The following is an 18235-nucleotide window of genomic DNA, read 5'->3' on the forward strand; positions in this document are numbered from 1 at the left end:
TATAGTAATATATTTAACCAGTAATATTCAAATATTACACTTAAAAATATATTTGTTTTATATATATTAGTATATAGTCATTTTATATTGATATTAATGGTCTTAAGCATGTTTCAAACCTTTACCACGAGGGGGCGACAGAGCGATTCATAAACCTTGTTAACACTCAAATTGGAGGGTTTCGGTTCAGTGGATTACGTGGATGTGTATTTTGCCCCGCAGCATGGCTATATTATGATATATTGTATTATATCGAGAGATGTAACCACTCTACCACTGAGCCACGGTTTTTTAACAGATGCTCAGACACTGTGAAAGAATGTTTCAGACTTTATTGTGATCGTTTGAAAAAAAGGTTTTACAAAAAAAGGTAACATTCAATTTTTACACCAACTCTTAATAAAAAGAAAATCATTTTAAAATAAGGTTTCGATATATTGAAACAAATTGTGTCGACTAATTGATGGCTTCTATAAACATGATAATACACTTAAATGAGTGCTACAAACATGCGGACAAACATGAGAATTATACATGGAGGAAACAATAATACAACAAAATTCACATGATTGTTTTGATTTTGTTTTGTTAACTTTCAAGTTCACGTGGCCACACATGTTTTATTGCAAGAATTGAATCTCACCTCACATCTGGACTGGAATGTTTGCCGCTAAGATTTGTTGCATCTGTTTGCCCGAAATTTCAACAAACAAATGTGAATTTTCCCACAAGTGTTACTGTACGCACAAAAAACTCCAACTCCACATCCTTATGATTTTTTTTCCTTTCATCTGGAAAGTTTGGCTGTTTTCCATATTAAAATGAAGGTTTGGAGATGCATGTTTTTCATTGGACTGATGAAACACAAAAAAGCTCAAAAACACAAAGGTCACAAAAAAAAACGATGACAAATTTTCAGAGAAACAAAGCAAAAGCATTGTGAGAAACATTCAATTCTGGGCGCTCAAAGAAGCTGCATATTTCGTCAGCTATTTTTGGAAGCTCACTTAGTGTTAGCCTAGCATTCACAAAACCACGCCCAGATCTTGTCCAGGAAACGGCATGACGTGGTATCATGACATAAGCCTCTCTGGAAAACGTTTTTAATTTAGTGCATAATTGAAAGGTGAGAAAAACAAGTGAGCTGTTGTGTTTTTACAAAGATCTGCGCCAACCTAAACCGTTTCCGAGATGAGCGGAAGTGCCCATCTCGTTCAGGAACCGACCTTTGCTCTTGTGACGTTGTGATGATCGAAAAACTCAAACGGTGAGGGAAAAAAAAAAAAACGAGTGAACTTCTGCATCGGACGTTTTGTCGGGAAATATGGCTGCTGAATAAATCAACTGTACTGTAAGCGCACTTCCCAAACTTGTCGGGGAATCTTTCCACGGCGAATCTTTGTATTCAATAAACAAAAAAATAAAAAACACACACATGCACCTCCAGCATTTTATACACGACTATGATACAAAATAAGGCATTTCATTGTGTAGAACGTGTGTGAGTGTGTGCGTGCGTGTGTGTGTGTACATAGCAACCATTTTGAATGCTTCCGCTGGCCTATAAAAAGACTGCAAAAACAAAGTCTGAATAACTCTTACTTAAAATATATATATTTGTCATATATATTTATATTCATATGTAAAAAAACAATAAAACAAAAGAACCCAAATCAGATGGGAGATCGGAGAGGCTGTCCTTGCGATAGAGCAGTTCTCTCTCTCTCTCTCTCTCTCTCACCTGTCCGTCTCGGCCTCATTCCATCACCTCGCCGGGCGCCACCGTGACCAACTGCAGCGGGATCTCCTGATTGGCCACCAGGTTGTGGGCGCCGGTCGACTGCAGGATGAGCGTGGTGCCGTCGGCTGTGATGAGGGTGTCCGCGGGCAAGGGCGATGACGACGAGGCGGGCGCGCCGCCTTTCTTATTCTGGTGAGTCTTTATGTGCTTGGCCAGGTGGTCGCTGCGCATGAACCGCTTGGAGCACTCGCCGCACACAAACTTCTTCTCGCCTGGGACAGACATGCAAGTTGGCAATATTAGCTTAGTTGGATTTAAATGTACAGTTGTGGTGGTACAATGAATAGCTACAAGTTGCAAGCTGCAGGAAAAAAAAAGAGAAAAAGCTCCGTTACCCGTGTGCGTCCTTCTGTGTCTTTGCAGCTCGTCACTCCTGGTGAACCTCTTGCCGCAGTACATCCAGTTGCACACGAAGGGCCGCTCGCCGCTGTGCCAACGCAGGTGGGCGCGCAAGTGCGACGTCTTGCCGTACACTTTGCTGCAGCCCACGATGTGGCAGATGTGCAGCTTCTTCTTGCCGAGGCCGGAGCCTCTGCGCGAGTGGGACGCGTTTAAATGACACAACTCGGGCACGCCTAACTGCGGCGTTGCTTGAGCGACACCATCCGACGTTCCCCGCCCGATTGGAGAACGAGTCGTTTCAGACGATAGCGCTGTTGCTCACCTTCCTCCCGACTCTTTACAGTTGGGGCAGGTGCAGGCCACCCGCCGCAGACGCTTGCCCTCGCCGCTGGCGGCGTCGGCGTCGTCGTCGATGGTCATCTGCACGCGCAGGTTGTTCAGGTCGCTGGGGTTGAGCGTGGAGTCGCCGCTCAGGTGCCAATCCTCGGAGTCGGGCTCCTCCTTGATTTGGATGCCTGCCTCGACACAAAGGGAGGAGACGCGCACTGAGGGAGAAGGCAAGCCGTGGTTCTCGACGTGCAAACTCAAACGCCAAGGCTTACGCCATGTTTTTCAAACAAACATTCGGACTTAGCGTCGTACCAGCCGGGCTGTTGGTGTCGTCGCCCTGCTGCGGGAACTGAACGCCGCTTTGCGTCAGCGAGTTGACGGTCACCGTCTGGAGGTTGGGCAAGCTGACCTGGCCCGCCTGGCCCAGCGGGAGCGTCTGCACGGGGGCCAACGTCAGCTGCTGCGCCTGGCCCTGCCCCTGCGGCAGCTGGAGCCCCTGAAGCGACTGAACACCCTGCACCTAAAAACAACAACACACACCTCCATATCTTCTCCCAACAACTTTGTCTTGACGTCCCCGTCACGCCGGCCCACCCCAGCCAACCCCACCCCACCTGGAAGGTCTGCCACTGGATCTGCCCGGTGGGGCTGACCGTCTGGGCCTGGATGAGGAAGGTCCCCGGGTTGACCAGCTGGACGCTCTGAAGTGTCTGATTGGCCGCCGCGTTCAGGTCCTGGCCCCCTGTCACCTGGGCCTGACCGTCGCCCGACAGTTGGAGGATGGGCTGCGAGAGAGTGGCGGCGCTGGAGGACGACACCTGAGCAACACCGGTCAGAGGAAAGAAGATGAAGAAGTTTAGGCTGGGTTCGGTAGGAAGGTGGAATGATTGGGTTGTCAAAATTAGTTCTAACATGAGACAAAAATGAGAGCATTCAAACAAAAATATCTGCACCCTGACCTGGATCTGCTGCAAGTGGGAATTAAAGTTCTCCGAAGTGGACGTATGGTCCGACACGCCAGCGGACACAGCCGTGGCCTGGGTCAGCACGCCCGTCCCGTCGATGGTGGCGGGGAGCTGCGAGGGGGCATCCGAGGCGGGCGCGTAGAGCTGCTGGTGTCCGTCGCTCGTCAGTTTGCCGTCCTGCCCGGCGTTCTCCAGGGTCTGTCCGCTCATGATCAGCTGGCCCTCCGGCGTCACGCCCGTGGCGATGGGCACCGTCTGCGCCGCCGTCAGGCCCAGCGACTCCAGGTCCACGCTGTTGATGGGCACGAAGGTGATGTTGCCGGGCAGCCCCACTGGGTACGCCGAGCCCCCGGCCAGCGGAAGACCCTGGATGGACTGCGCTTGCCCCGCCTGTGTCAGGAGGTCCGTGGTGGTCGCTGCCGCGCAGCTGATTCCGATGCCACCTTGGCTGCCGTCTTGGAGGAGCTGGATTTGCCCCGTGCCGTCATCCAAGCCTTGCGTCTGGAAGCTCGTCAGTGTCCCGTCCGCATTTTGGATCTGGGGGATGACCTGAAATGTACATTTTCCCATCATCAGACTGGGCCACACTTTGACAATCACTGATCGATAACAATGGTTTGAATCATTATCACAAACCATGAACCCAAAATGAATCGGAAAAGCAAAATCATATTATAATCATATTATAATCATAATTGAATTATTAGATCAACAACTCAGATGACAACTTCATCTCACTTGATATTGAATGCCCGACACGCCATTGGCCGCCGCCTCGTTCCCCGGCGCAGTGACATAGATAGGCTGGCTCGGGAGACTCCCGAGGGGAAGCACGTACTGCCCGTTGGATGTAGCGATCCCGCCGTTGGGATCATCCTTTGCGGACGAGACGGGCGTTAACACCTCCCAGCGGTCTGATCCCGACAGCTGAATGGCAGACATGTCTGTCGTCGTCTGCGGAGGTGGAGAATGGGCCCATTAAGCTTTAGCAGATTAGCAAGCGGTAAGCAGATCATCACATTTCAAATCACACACACATTCGGGTTGGTGTATAAAGGAAAGGCCCGTCCATCTGAATATATTTTTCCATTGTATGCCGGTCTTCTTTTACAAAATAAGTGAAGCAACATGCATGTTCTGGGAATGTGTCAAGAAGCCAGAGTGGCAGAAGAAAACACACACAAGCACAGTGAGAACACGGCAAGCACAATCTGGTTCACCGTGTCGCACTAGTGGCCTAACAAATAAGTCACATAACATGTTTCACTTCCAACTAATAGCATGTCATTGTTTTGTTTCCTTTTGGGATTGTGCAATGTCACTCCACAAATAATGACAAAAAGTGCTCTCAATGCTTTAAAGATGTTTAGGGATCTACAGAAACCCTGAACAAAGGATCACACTTCAAAACTCGAGCCCTATTCTCTTTGCATGAAGACAATTGTCCAGAAAATGATGCAATTTAAAGGAGTCATTACATAGCATTTAGTATTTGGGGAAATAAGATCACTGGAATTGTTTTTGAAAGATCTGGCTGATATTGCTGTCTCGTGCATATCAGTTCATCTTTCTTTGACATTGTACAAACACATACCTACGAAGGCCTACTGGTAGCTAGCTGGCCAGCATAGATTCGAACCCACTGAGCTGAGAGGCGCGCGTGCAAACCACCAGCGCACCATGCTGCCCTAAAGAAATGGGTCAAACTGACCGCAAATCGGAGTGGATGACAGCATTGCAAGAGTTTTCAAGGCGAAAAATATGCAAGAGCGCCGCTAGCTCACATCATGGAGGCTAGCAGGCGAGTGGGGGATGGGCGAGAAATGAACGCTACTGTTTTTGATTATGGACGCCGAAGCGGAGCGACATTACGCCGTCGGTGGCGCGCCTACACCCGCCCTTTGCGTCGCGGAGAGCGCACCGAGCGACTGTCCCCGTACGGAGCGACGGTCTCGCAACGTCCTCCCCACTATGGGCGGGTTTTAACGGGCTTAAGAAGTGGGTGGCCGCTGTAGAGAGTGGGGGGAACACAGGAAGTGTACTACGGCGTTTCACCCTCCTCCACCCTTCCCCACCCCCCAATGGCATCAAAATTTCAAAACGTGTGAACTTCCACGCTCGCTAAACACAACGCCGAAAGCCACTCGAGAGGAAGGAAAACAAGGGGGACCTAATGTGGCGAGTTTACCTGCGGTTCCTGAAGAAAGTCGCTTTGACTGCTGTCCACGTCCGCGGACGCCATTTCTCCCTTGTTTCACTCGGTAATCTTCAACTCCCGTCGGGCCTTGAAAGCCCCGCAAAGCATCCCCCCCCCCTCGCTACTCTTGCTTGGTCCTACCCCCGCTAAAAAAAAAAACTTTCCCCTCTCCCCCACCAAGCCGAAATTCCCGTCAACTTTGCAGGGACGCGACGGGCCACCGGGACAAGGAGAGCGGCTGTTTACAACTCCGTCGCTAGCCTGCTAGCTCGGCTGCTAGCTCACCATAGCCGAGCTAGTTAGCCGCCGAGCAAAAAAAAAAAAAAAGGTTTAAAAGAGACGTAGCTTCCGTCAATAAAACTCACCGCCCGGGTAGCACGTCGATGCGCTAACTGTTTTTATAGTTTACATCCCGTGTGGGGATGTAATTAAAAGCTGCTAAACTCCAAACATGATCATTTTATCATAGACGAGCTAGTTGGGTTGATCGGTGAATAAGGGGCGATTTTTTTTTCTATTTTGATTGACGGTGCGGGAAACACAAAGGGGCGGGACTTAGCGAGGTCGCCTATGCAATTTGCATCGTATTACAGGACGTCCCACCTTTCTTCTTTGCAGCCATTGGCTGAAGGTGCCAGTAGTTCGTAGCCTGATTGGCTGACCTGAATGTCAATCGTTTTTAAAGTACGTGTGTTTCCGGTTTAGTTGAGTTGGAGAAAGAAAGCACGGGAAAGTTTTTACCTTTAACTATATTTTAAAAACTTGTATTATATGCGTGTATATTATTATGATCACCTTTCAAAAAACAACTAGCAGAATTAAATGATATTTTCTGACCAATACCCCATCCAATTGATCATTTTTTGTGCCTCATAATTAAATATTTGATAGCTAAACTGAAAATGACACGCAAACGCCACGAGCCGAAGGAATAGTGATGAAAATGAGAACAGCACGATTATTATTAATTGACTGGACACACACTCAGCTGCTCAAAGTTCTACTATATATATATATATATATATATATATATATAAACAGTTATTCATTATGTTGTCATGTTTTATTGTTAAATAAAACCCTTGCTGTAGTTTCCTGGGATTGACCTGCAAAAAAATCTCCACAAAGTTAGAAACGTCAAAAAAATATAAAATCATGAGTGGGTTTTGTCACATTTTATTGATGACCAGGCGGAGATTTTTGGGGCAACATTGACAGTCCACATGATTGCGTAGCGGATCGAAGGCATTCTGTGTATGGTCAAATAAAAAGTGTGGATGGCATTCTCTTCTTTAAAATGATTATTGACATTCCTATTTCTTCTTGGGCGCATTGGGTGTGTTGAACTTAAAGAAGATGATGTCACCGTCCTCCACCACGTAGTTTCGACCCTGTTGTCTGTATTTGCCTGCAGCCTAAATTGGGCAGATGAAAATGCAATATACAAGACAACAATGACGCTTTTTATTAAATAACTTCTTGTGGACCAAAACTGCAAACATTTCCTCTCTGATGATTGACACTTTGTGACTCCAGATATGCCGTACCTTGACTGCATTTTCGGTGCCCTCCTCTTTGAAGTCGGTATATTTCATCACCTCGGCCATGATGAAGCCCTTCTCGAAGTCCGTGTGGATCTTTCCGGCCGCCTGTGGAGCTTTGCTGCCTTTCTGTTGGGTTGCAATGATAAAAACAGTGACCTTCATTTCCATAATAACCTGAACCGACTTCACCCTGGGAATTAAAAAAAACAAACTGGTTTTCCAGGCAAATTGTCTCCAAGGATCAGAATGAATCGTTTCACTCACTTTGTGGTGACAACGCTGAAGAACACACTTACCCGGACAGTCCACGCTCGCACCTCGTCCGGTCCCGCAGTGAAGAAGTACTCCAGCTGTAGTGCCGCGTAGCCTGTCTTAATTATTTTGGTCAGGACACTAGAAGGAGACCACGACAACGACATGATGTGTCATGACCAAGGTTAGAATAGTTTGGGGATTTTTCATTTTAGCAAAATTGTTTTTAGAAAGCTCATGTATAAAATTGACAGACAAAACTAAGGAGACAGTTTGGACCACCTCTGCGTCTTTTGCTCCTCGCAGTATTTCGTCTGGTCCTCTGGCTCCATGTCAAATAGTTTGGACTCCAACGCTCCGCTGAGGGGGATCACCATGGAGCCCGGGTCGTGAACATCCACCCACTCCTTGATTTTAGCCAACCTCAGAGAAGAGAAGAGATGCTACTTTCAACATGACAACACACACCTGAACCAAAACAAACCCCCCAAAAAAAGACAAAAACGATCCACACAAAAATACGAGACACATACCACTTGTTCTTTTTGCGGATGTAATCCTTCTCGGAGAGGTTGACCAGGTAGATCATGGGTTTGGATGTGAGGAACAAGTACTTGTTCAAAACCTCAATCTGCAACATGAGCACATTTCCACTCAAGAGAGCGCCACCCCCCCCCACGCAAGAACGCAGAGCCACTAAATGAGCTAAAGCGCCGGACCTCTTTGTCATTCCAGTCTCGGCAGAATCGCACGTGTTTCTTCTCATCCACCACCCAGTTCTTCACCTTCACCATGATGTCCTGAATAAAGAGGAGGCGCTCATCCGTTACCTCGCTTCCATCCGTAAGGCCGATGACAACACAAGTCATACGTATTCGGGTTTAAGCTTCTTATCGTTGCCTCGGACAGCCGTCTTCTCCAGCTTGTCCAGAATGGGCTCGATCATCTCCTCATCTTTGAGCCGCAGCTCCTCGTGGATGATCTCCATGTCTCGCACCGGGTCCACGTTGCCCTCCACGTGGACGATGTCCTCATCGTCAAAGGCACCTGGAGAAACGGTGAAGTTAACCCAAGTGCGAATGCTTTTAAATCCGGGTTAAAAACTTATTTTAGCCATAATTTAGTTCTGTCAGCCATTTCTCTTATATTCATCTGGTTTCTATCTAATACTTAGCAGTAATAAGAACATTATGGCTCTGGGACTCGTTTGGGTTCAGCACTCTGGGCTGCACCTGTGCGCTTCACTCAAGTTCTTGGCTCAGGCACTGACACACTGAGACACACACACACAAGCAGACAAGTAACTCACGTGTCATGTGGAAGATGGCATCACAGGCGCTAATGTGAGAGAGGAAAGCGTTCCCCAACCCTTGTCCCGAGTGTGCGCCCTTCACCAGGCCGGCGATGTCCACCACATTGAGGAAAGCAGGAACCTTACTGGGGAGGAGATGGTAGAAGCGTGTCACAGGCGGTCGAACTTCACTTACTCACTAGAACATAAACTATAGCTCAGTCACTATCCTTGCTGTATACAATCACATAGTCACACCTGACTGGTTTATGATATTGGCAGAGAAAATCGAAGCGTTCATCGGGTACTGGCACTCTGCTCTCGTTGGGGTCGATAGTGCAGAAGGGGAAGTTCTCCGCTGCTGCTTGGCTCTTGGTCAACACGTTGAAAAACGTGGATTTCCTGCAAACACTTCATCTCAAAATCTGCCTTAAAAAAAAAAGCATCGTGTATTAAATTGTACCAACCCGACGTTTGGCAGTCCCACAATTCCGATTTTAAGCGACGTCCCGAAGCGTCCAATCAACGGGGGTGGCTTAGGTGCGTCTCCCTTCTTTGGAGCCATCTGCAAGAGTGGCGTCAAGTTACCATTCGGCCACGATACATTCTCCTGAGGAATATCACTACTTTTAGAGCTCCTACAGACACTTTGTAGGCTTTGTAGCTTTAGGCTAGCTGGAGGTAAAAACGTGGAGCTTCATTCAAACCCGATTTATGCTAGGGTTAGCAGGCGGCTAATATGAACCACACCTGAATATGTCCGAGGAAGTCGCTGACCGACTCTCCACGGAGACATTTAACTTAGACCTTAGGTTTTGAGTTTTAGTGTGAAAACGATTTTCATGTGTACCTTTATTTTGGTTTCTACGTGCCGTACACTTCAGCGATTGCCGCTCACACGGACCACTCGGCTGGGAAAGACAGCACGGGCTGCAGCGAGAGCTGAGCGGAAGTGTTTTGGCAAGCAAGTCTTCCGATTGGTCAGTGTGAGAGCATACGTCACAGCGACGCGTAACATTTTCATCCCGGAGTAAAAATAAAATACCGAAGTATAAAAACACTGGTGTAGAAGCACTTTCACCATCCCATATTCTCTTGACTGCATAAACACAAAATTTAAATTTACATTATACAAAAATGAATAGTCTTCGCCTCGATTGGTTGGTGCCAGATTGGTGCGGCTACGTCAGAGCTGCGCGACGCTCCGACCCCATTTTAATTACACAATCTTATATTCACAAATAATTCACAGAGATGGGATCTTTGCATTTAAATTTTCTTTACCTGTCCTCATCCATGCACTTGGGGAAGATAATTTGCATGACTGTACTGTCAAGGCATCATTTTGAAAAAACATGCAAATAAAAACACAAAACTGCTGACAATGGTTTCAGCTTTTATTTGAAAATCCACATGACAAACGTATGACGCATACAAATTCTACCTCCTGTATACCGTGTAATATGACAAACTGCAGAAGGGACACGAGCCATTTATATACTGCGGTGGGTACTTCTATTTCTGAACATTGAGAAAACGTAATGAAAGCTTACCATGTCTAACATCCTCATTAAGAACTTGCTCTACGAATTGAGTCTTTATAATGAAGAGAAAAAAAAAAAGACTACAATGGCTGTCATACGTAAAATAACATGGACAGGTATTATGACAGAGAAGATGAACTGAACATTAGCAGATGCTTTCAAACCTAGCGCAAACAAAGTGGACAAAATTACTTTGTGTATTGGTTTAAAAAAAACAAAAACACACACACACTCCAAACATACGTTTCTACTACAAAACAAAAAAGCCATTCTTTTAAACGTCACCTTTTTTGGTTCTGTGTTCCAAATAAAACCAAAGAGTGTCCAGATTTCAGCAAACAAAACAACTTTCAACATCAGGAACGTTGTGCACGTTACCCTTGAAATTTGCATGGTAAACTTCTATCCCCGTGCATTTCTGTGTACATGCTGTGGTCTGGTCAAAACATCCAAAAGTAATAGAAAAAATCATGGACGACTTCACTGCTCAGTAGTGACCTGTGGGAAAGAAAAGAAGGAATATATATATATATATATATATTTTTTTTTAAATAGTGATTTAGTCCAGTCCATTTCCCTCAAATAGTGGCCTCACTTGTCATTTATTTGCATCAATAAATACCATACCCCAAATTGACGTGCCTTATTTAGTAAGCATAGAAGAAAAGACATACGTGGGGAGTAGGATCGTGATCTGGATCGAGAGCGGTACCCTCTGCTGTAGTACGGCGATGGAGATCTTCGTCTATCGGACAAATAAAAACAATTCAATGTCAACCACCAATCCCACAAGATAACCAGAAGCAAAGCGCTTGCTTACCTGTATGATCGGTACTCTCGGTCGTCATAGCGATCGTAGTCCCGATCGTAACCACGATCATAACCTCGATCGTAGCCTCGGTCGTAGTCCCTTGACATGCGCCTTGAGCCGCCGCTGCCGCCTCCTCCCCCTCCGCTGCCTCCACTGCCGCCGCCACCTCCACCGCTGGAAACGGAACATAGAAGCTCAGGAAAACATTTTCAAACCTACGGCGTGGTCAGGACGACACTCACTATGTGGGCCGTCCCATGTAGATGCCAGGAGTGGGGGTGTGCGCTCGTTTGGTAATGGAGAAATCGACGCGGATTCGCCGGCCGTCCAGTTCCATTCCGTTAGCGTGCTCCTTGGCCTGAAGGAACATGCGGGCGTTAGTCATCCAAGTCAGCATGTTGGTGGGAAACTCGTACCGCAGAAGCTTCAAAAGTCAATTAATTCCTGGGTAACTGATACTCGCCTCCTTGGAGTCCTCGTAGTTCTCAAAGTAGACAAAAGCGAAGCCCCTGGAGCGCCGCGACTGCTGGTCGTACACTATGTTGACGTCCGCCAGGGGGCCATACTTTGAGAACACTTCCCGCAGGTCCCGCTCAGTGGTGTACAGGCTCAGGCCAAACACGCCCAGGCATGTGTTTGGGTCAGGGTTGGCCTTTGGGAGGCAGAAGGAGTTTGGCAATAAGCACAACAAGATCTTTTTGGCCTTTTAAAAAAACAAACAGCTGGTTTGCAGCCATTTTGGGCAATGTAATAGTTACCCTATTGCCAATGTGCCTGCGGCGGTTGGACATGGGCGAGCGGCTGTGGCTCCTTCGCCGGCTGCCAGAGCGGCTTCGGGATCGGCGCCGGCGAGAGCGGGAACGAGAGCGGGAATAGTTCCGACGTGAGCTCCGGTGGGAACGGGACCTAAGAAGATGATGCAGTGCTCATATGAAGAGGCAGTTAACTCAAGACGCTCCCGGTTGTTACCAAAATAGGGTCTTACCTAGATTTGGATTTGGATCTGGAGCGTGAGCGAGACCTGGACCTGGAATGCTGGGAACCATCCTTGGAGCGTGCCGGCGAGCGGCTGGCAGATTTTGCCGATCGCTGAGGGGAGGAACTCCCCGAGCCAGGCTGTGGCTCCTGGACAAACCGGACAGCGACGTTAAGACAAAACAAGTCGCGCTGGTGTTAAGAAAGAATGATACAAAATGTGTGACTCCACTCGCCCTTTAAACCTTTAGAAGGCCTTTTTTTTTTTTAGGTTAGCGTATTTTTTATGGATGAAATACACATGAAATACATGAATGTACTTATTTAGCTGAAAAGCAGATTTGAGATAAATAACAATGAAGGTGGGGCGCTAGCGAGTGAGTTACAGAGAGGGACATTTAACATGCATGATTTAGAGAAAGAAAAGAGAATAGCAACATAATAGGCTGTTAAGAAATTACTCCTACCCGGCCAAACCTCTGATCATAACTTCATAACTTCTTTTACTTCATTACTTCAAAACAACCCGTCATTTCTTCTTTCTTCTCTTTGACATTACGACGTCTTTTTTGCTCCTCTTCCCCAATTTTACCATCTGCCATTACAACACTAGTCGAGGGATAGGATCTTGAGCACTTCCTTTTTTCTGCTCCCAATACATTAGCATGCATCAACGGCATTGGCTTCAAACATTAATAACTTCGCATCAGAAACGTCTTCCGCCTTTTTTTCTTTCTTCCAACCTCAACCTTGACAAAGAACAAACAAGGGGGTGATAAGGCAAGTTGGTTGGTTTGGTTGCATTTAAACACCAAAAGGCACAAAGAAATAATACCAGCATAACCAGATAACAGTGAGAGTGCACAAAGGAGTATATTGAAAGGCACACTGAAAGTAATACATATGGTGACGAGCCAACGTCTCAAATTCATTGTGATAAAAAATAAATATATAAAACTAGTATTACGTTAAACACAATTGGGGGAAAATCCGCACGATTTGAACGCAACACTACGACCGCCATTTTCCCCTAATGGTTTTAATTTCCTCATTTTTATTCAGTGTCGCCCAAACTACTCCTTTGTCACAGATAAATTCAATACTCAACACAGCATTGATTAAAATGCACATTTACAAAATACAATTTAGACGCTAGTTTTACAACCGTAGGCAACATGTGTCGGATGAATAAAAGCATGGCCATGGCGGCGCGGCCTAGTCTTAAAATGACGGCTGATAATGGGCCGCATGCTTTCATTGATTAAAAAACACAACTTAAAAATCAAGGGAAACTGCTAACACATTACATAAAAACATATCCAATAACACATTTTTGGTTCACGGTTCAGAAGACACGTTGCCATAACCACGTCGGCTGAACAAAGCGACAAACGTTGGAGCTAACAAGCTAACGTTAGCTTGGCGTCTTTTTCCCCGCTCGATGTTTTCCGTTAAAAGTCAAACGAAACTCACCTTATCTCTGAACTCTTTCTCGGTGTCGCTCATGTTCGCGTCACCAGTCACTTTTTTAGCAAAAACTGCTCTGACGATTGATTTTGTTATATATAGATTTTAAGCCCCAAATAGTTTTAACGCTGTGGTAAACTGGATCAAAGACGAATTAGGCTAGCAGAGGGGACTCTTATCGCTTCCGGGATTTTCAAAATAAAATACATAACTTCCGCCTGAACCCCGAGAAAATAAAAAGCTTCGAACACAATCAAAGTACCGGTAGTATTTTGTTTTCGTAGATCGTTAATTGTTATACTAAACAATATACAGCAAGCACAATCAAAAGGGAATATGAATATCTTTAACTATGGTCGCTCGCTACACCAAAAATAATGACGTGTCGATACATAGGTTATATTATAAACTTTTATTACATGAGGGGAAACAAAAAAAAACCACTTTAAAGCATGAACTTAAACATGCATTTGTATACAGTAGTTTGCTATTCATTCAATACTGTACGCAATGTGCCTCACGTCTCTTAGCAGTTTATTAAACTGGGGGAAACAAAAATATATACTCTCTTCATTCAGTCATTTCAAAAAATAATGATTTCAACAAGTTGGTCAACATCTCCAGAGTAGTGCTTGAATAAATTAGCGTCCTGCGAAAAACATGGAAGTGACCTGCACATACAGTAATAAGTGAATACGACAACATAGCTCAGTATGATGTCAACCTCTCCAGTTTCAGTGTGAGAACCCTGAAAGGCACTTGCGGCAGTACTTCCAACACAAAAGTTTTCTTTGAAAAAAAATATCTAATTAAATTAACACCAATGGTTGTTGCTTGCGTCTAAATGTCTCCAATTACAACTCGGAGAGGTGGGGGGGGTGGGGGGGGGGTGCCATGCGTGTGTTAGTCCTTTGCAGGTATCTGATGCTGACACGCTGAGCAAGCTATAGGAGTTTCTGATGCACAATTTCCCAAATCATCAGCTTCCGGAAAAGAGGCATGTGCCACTGCAGAGAAAGTAGATGTTGTTTATCAACAAAACAAGTCTCCCACGCTCACTCGGTCGTTCATTCTCACTCACCGCACGTTGCATAAATACACACACACTCCCATACCTGTCTAAAGGTGAGCGGCTTTCCTTTAGCGATATATTGAGCGTATTTGCACGCAAACACACCGCAATCGCTGCCATTCCTCTGCTGGGGAATCTCCTGCAAGGAAAGCCACAGCATTTTCATTGCACGTTTGCATGAGCAAAGGAGATTATTTGAGGAAATGCTACCAGTGGGCTCCTTACAGTGGGCCGCATGCAACTGACGGTCCATTTGGTGGTGTCCAGATCTCTGCCCTTCTTTGCTCTGTGCTCCTCCTTCAAGTAGAGGCTGGGGGAAAATGAAGCCAAGCGTGTGTCAGTTTGGAGACGATCGCACAAAAAGATGGCGAGAGGGAGACGACAAAAAGGACTCACAGCAGTAGACCGCAGACAGCATCATGTCTTTGGCCCATCGAGTCGTACGATTTCACCGTCTTTGCTTTCAAGTCTATCACCTGCCAAGCAAGGCAAATCGTTTTTTGTTTTTTTTTTCCATTTTTCACACAGTTCCCGTGTGACGTCGACTCACAGCTAAGGCCCAGTGGACGCCCATGTGCAGCGGGACCAGTAGCAGGTCATAGAGGAAGATGTCCACGGCTTTGGTCCAGCGCTTCACGGCGGCGTGACCACCGGCCAGCCCGCCCGGACTGCCGCGGAGCTTCGGGTAGAAGAAGGTGCTGAACGAGTACACCCGTGGTCCCGCGGCAGAGTTGGAACTCTCCTCCATGACCAAGGAAAGGTAGAAGTTGATCACCTGCGCACGGGGACAAGACTGTTATCGTTGGCCAAAACGACCAAAACAATTCTGAAGGAATACCTCGTCGTTGAGCCAGCCGCCTTCCTGAAGAGTGGCCAGGTCTCTCTGCGTGATGCGCAGCTTGAAAGCAGCACTCAAAACCAAGTTGGGGTCACTCTGGGCCAGAGCGCCGCACACCTCGGCCGCCATCTCCTGCAAATGCGCAGAAAGACAGCAAACGGGATGATAAATCTGATCTGATAATGGCGTGATCGTCTGTAAAAGACCTTGGTGAGTCGTGGTATATCGTCGTCGGTGTGTCGGACATGCGTGGAGAGTGTGTGCGAGTCCGCCGGGCTGACGGCGGGCGGCACTCGGTCCACAAGGTTGAGGCGAGTGGCAACTTCTGTGGAGAGGTCCCAATCGGAAAATGGTTTCTAAAAAAAAAAAAAAAAGACGGGAGAATATCAATGTTTACAAGCAACGACAATGTGTGGACTTCCGCTTAGCAGAACCAGTTGAGCACTGTAATCTTTTTACACGCAGCTTGGATCAAATGCTAGCAAAAAGGTTAGCATCGCATACGTCCTACGATAAATAAGGCAAATTAACCTTTGAACATTTCATATGCTGTCTGTCATCCGAGTTGCTGAGAGGCAGGGCACCCCATCTGGCAAAAAATAAATGGAGTTAATGCCCACACTTAGACTATTTACAAGAAATTCCAGAAATAAAAGCCTACAACAGACCTAAAAAAATATAAAAAATTTCCAGCTCATCTATCTGTGTTCAACCTCGAAGAAATAATGGCACCAACCTGCTCTTATTTACAGGAGCAATTCTCCGAGGTAGCGCGCCGGGGCAAGCTGTTCCGACAGAAAAAAAAAAATATTAGCGTACTTCATTGCTTAATATTTGTATGAACAATAAGCTTAAGAAAATATTTACGGGAATATGGCATCTTTTTGGAAGCCGACTCGAAAGGCTTTCCTGTTACTGCATGTTCACCGTGGGAGAGCATCACGCTGCAAAAACAATCAGAAGATATTTAGCTGTCTGACACATTCGAGTCGTTGTGTACCAGACTTTTGGTCTTGTACTCACGCTTTTGGTTTTGTTTGATTGAAAGGTAGCGGCTGGCTTTTGCTGTATTTTTCTGTCACCATCTCCAGCAGGCGTCTGTAGTGCTCTTTGTCATTCTGCTTGATGGTCTACAGAGAAATCAAGAAGAAAAAACATTTGGTGAAACGTCTTCGAAGATGGGATCGATTCGGAATGAAACGATCGGGGTGAACGAGCATATCGGCAGGCGTGATGGACCTCTTCCACGGTAAGACTGGGTTTGTAGCAGCGATTGTGTCCAAAGCCATTGCAACTAGTCTGGTTGGCGTTGGGCATTCCCACACTCACAGAGGGCCGTGAAGGCAGCAGCTGAAGGGAGCCCCTCATCTCAGAAGACACAGTGGTTCCACTGAACAGATGAGACAGAGAAGTTTAAGGCCTGAGTAAACATCATTTCTCTTCTGTTTGTCCTCCTCCCAAAATGGACTTGCCTGAATTTCCTCCTTAATGGTGGCAAGGAGCTCTGGGAGGGCCTGGCTCCAGCCCTATCATTCATTCCAATCCCTGGTTTATCTGCGGCGCAGAAACCAATTTAAAACAGACGATATGGAGAGAGGATATGACATTTTTGTTCATTTATTATCTTCACACACCCATTCTCCAGTCAGGGCTTGTCACCCATGGAGTGCCCAGCTCATCGATTCCAAGAGCGACAGACTGGAAAACAAGAAAAGTGTTATGTTAATCAAAAATATATATTGACAACTGGCTGGGTATTATCACCTTTAAATAAGTGTCCGGATACTGTTCATGTTTAATGGGGCATGGTTTCCGCAACCGAAGCAGGCTTGCAACCCCGGCCACGGTGTTCTTGATGAAACTTATCACCACATCTGTTTGGAAAAGTGATGAATCATCAATTGGCTCATTTTTAAGTCAGTGCAAGAAAATAGCGATTTATTTTTTATGCCCAGACCTCGTCTACACCTTTTTGCTGAAACCGGCTCGCTCTGGCCAACACTGTCTGCTGCATCAACACTGGAAGGAGAAGAAAAGCTTCTAAATAAGATGCATGCAAAGACAAGGAATGAATCTGCCTATCATGCACTCGCATATATCAAGTTGTACTAAAACTCGCTAGCTTGTTCGGATGTGACAACAGCCAAAAAGTTAGTCCAGTCAGATAACGCTGCAGCAAGATCGACTAAATTTCGCGTTTACTAACCTCTGGTAGCTCCTCTTGACCGGTTTACCGTGGTTCTCTCGGCGCCGTGCTAACGTGCTTGTCAGCAGCTCCCCGTTATTAGCTTGGTGGTTTTTACCCGTGGTGGGCTCAAACAACGACGAGATTCCGTCAAATATCCATTCATACATCCCAGATACATATGTAAAATGGCAACCAGGTCTCTACACGGGCCAGGATGGTCTCTCTTCGTCTCGGGGTTGTGTCCAAAAAGAAAAGAAAAGATGTACGACACTGGTATCGGTAGCGAAGCTAGCTTAGCTTGTAGTTTGGTTTCGCAAAGCGTCTCAAGCGCATTTGGTGTTGTTTCCCCGAGTAGGCGGTAATCGACGTTCGTACAGATGACCACTTTGTGAAACAACCGGGGTCGTTCGGAGCTTTAAAACGAGCGCACCCAAACCTGCTGTCATTGGATGACGTCAGGAGAAGAGGATTGGCTGAAACTGAAAGTGTCTAATTACGTAATTGTCAATAACAGGAAAAATATATATATAGCACGAATCAACTAATAAATAGTCTGGATTTATTTTTGTAAAAGATTCGAACTGATCATTATAAAAGTTTAAATGCAGTATTTCTTAA

General features: G+C 46.2%; 4 protein-coding genes across 8 annotated transcripts; all 4 read right to left on the reverse strand.

Moving 5' to 3' along the window:
* Window positions 1–318: 318 nt before the first annotated feature.
* On the reverse strand, window positions 319–6161 carry LOC133168801 (transcription factor Sp3-like). Of its 3 annotated transcripts, none has more exons than XM_061300431.1 (8): window positions 5627–6161; window positions 4177–4392; window positions 3433–3987; window positions 3088–3291; window positions 2786–2993; window positions 2466–2658; window positions 2137–2333; window positions 319–2013 (listed from the first exon to the last, which is right to left on the reverse strand). In XM_061300431.1, exons 1-8 carry the CDS (start codon window positions 5678–5680, stop codon window positions 1757–1759), a joined length of 1884 nt encoding a protein of 627 aa, XP_061156415.1. In that variant the 5' UTR covers window positions 5681–6161; the 3' UTR covers window positions 319–1756. The 3 variants fall into 3 exon arrangements, with proteins under 3 accessions (XP_061156415.1, XP_061156416.1, XP_061156417.1); XM_061300432.1 differs by having other exon boundaries at window positions 6001–6160; XM_061300433.1 differs by lacking the exon at window positions 5627–6161 and adding an exon at window positions 5033–5383.
* A 634-nt stretch (window positions 6162–6795) lies between these two features.
* Window positions 6796–9710, reverse strand: ola1 (Obg-like ATPase 1). Its single transcript, XM_061300471.1, has 11 exons — window positions 9573–9710; window positions 9190–9287; window positions 8981–9124; window positions 8741–8868; window positions 8303–8478; window positions 8151–8231; window positions 7965–8062; window positions 7714–7854; window positions 7476–7572; window positions 7183–7305; window positions 6796–7050 (listed from the first exon to the last, which is right to left on the reverse strand). Exons 2-11 carry the CDS (start codon window positions 9285–9287, stop codon window positions 6949–6951), a joined length of 1188 nt encoding a protein of 395 aa, XP_061156455.1. The 5' UTR covers window positions 9573–9710; the 3' UTR covers window positions 6796–6948.
* Window positions 9711–10105: 395 nt separating this feature from the next.
* tra2b (transformer 2 beta homolog) lies at window positions 10106–13713 on the reverse strand. 3 transcript variants are annotated; one of them, XM_061300499.1, is made up of 9 exons: window positions 13526–13684; window positions 12520–12801; window positions 12063–12202; window positions 11836–11983; window positions 11541–11729; window positions 11320–11435; window positions 11087–11251; window positions 10941–11011; window positions 10106–10764 (listed from the first exon to the last, which is right to left on the reverse strand). In XM_061300499.1, exons 4-9 carry the CDS (start codon window positions 11866–11868, stop codon window positions 10754–10756), a joined length of 585 nt encoding a protein of 194 aa, XP_061156483.1. In that variant the 5' UTR covers window positions 11869–11983; window positions 12063–12202; window positions 12520–12801; window positions 13526–13684; the 3' UTR covers window positions 10106–10753. The 3 variants fall into 3 exon arrangements, with proteins under 3 accessions (XP_061156483.1, XP_061156481.1, XP_061156482.1); XM_061300497.1 differs by lacking the exon at window positions 12520–12801 and having other exon boundaries at window positions 13526–13713; XM_061300498.1 differs by having other exon boundaries at window positions 12520–13690.
* A 203-nt stretch (window positions 13714–13916) lies between these two features.
* Window positions 13917–18052, reverse strand: senp2 (SUMO specific peptidase 2). The gene is made up of 17 exons (XM_061300438.1): window positions 17636–18052; window positions 17387–17448; window positions 17194–17303; window positions 17064–17127; window positions 16902–16983; window positions 16669–16819; window positions 16453–16559; window positions 16297–16373; window positions 16166–16214; window positions 15961–16018; window positions 15636–15785; window positions 15430–15561; window positions 15142–15366; window positions 14988–15067; window positions 14817–14901; window positions 14635–14730; window positions 13917–14526 (listed from the first exon to the last, which is right to left on the reverse strand). The coding sequence occupies exons 1-17, from the start codon at window positions 17782–17784 to the stop codon at window positions 14464–14466; spliced, it is 1740 nt and encodes a 579-aa protein (XP_061156422.1). The 5' UTR covers window positions 17785–18052; the 3' UTR covers window positions 13917–14463.
* Between the last annotated feature and the right edge of the window lie 183 nt (window positions 18053–18235).

The sequence above is a fragment of the Syngnathus typhle genome, linkage group LG16 (genome assembly GCF_033458585.1).
Source record: "Syngnathus typhle isolate RoL2023-S1 ecotype Sweden linkage group LG16, RoL_Styp_1.0, whole genome shotgun sequence".
NCBI classification, from domain to species: domain Eukaryota; kingdom Metazoa; phylum Chordata; class Actinopteri; order Syngnathiformes; family Syngnathidae; genus Syngnathus; species Syngnathus typhle.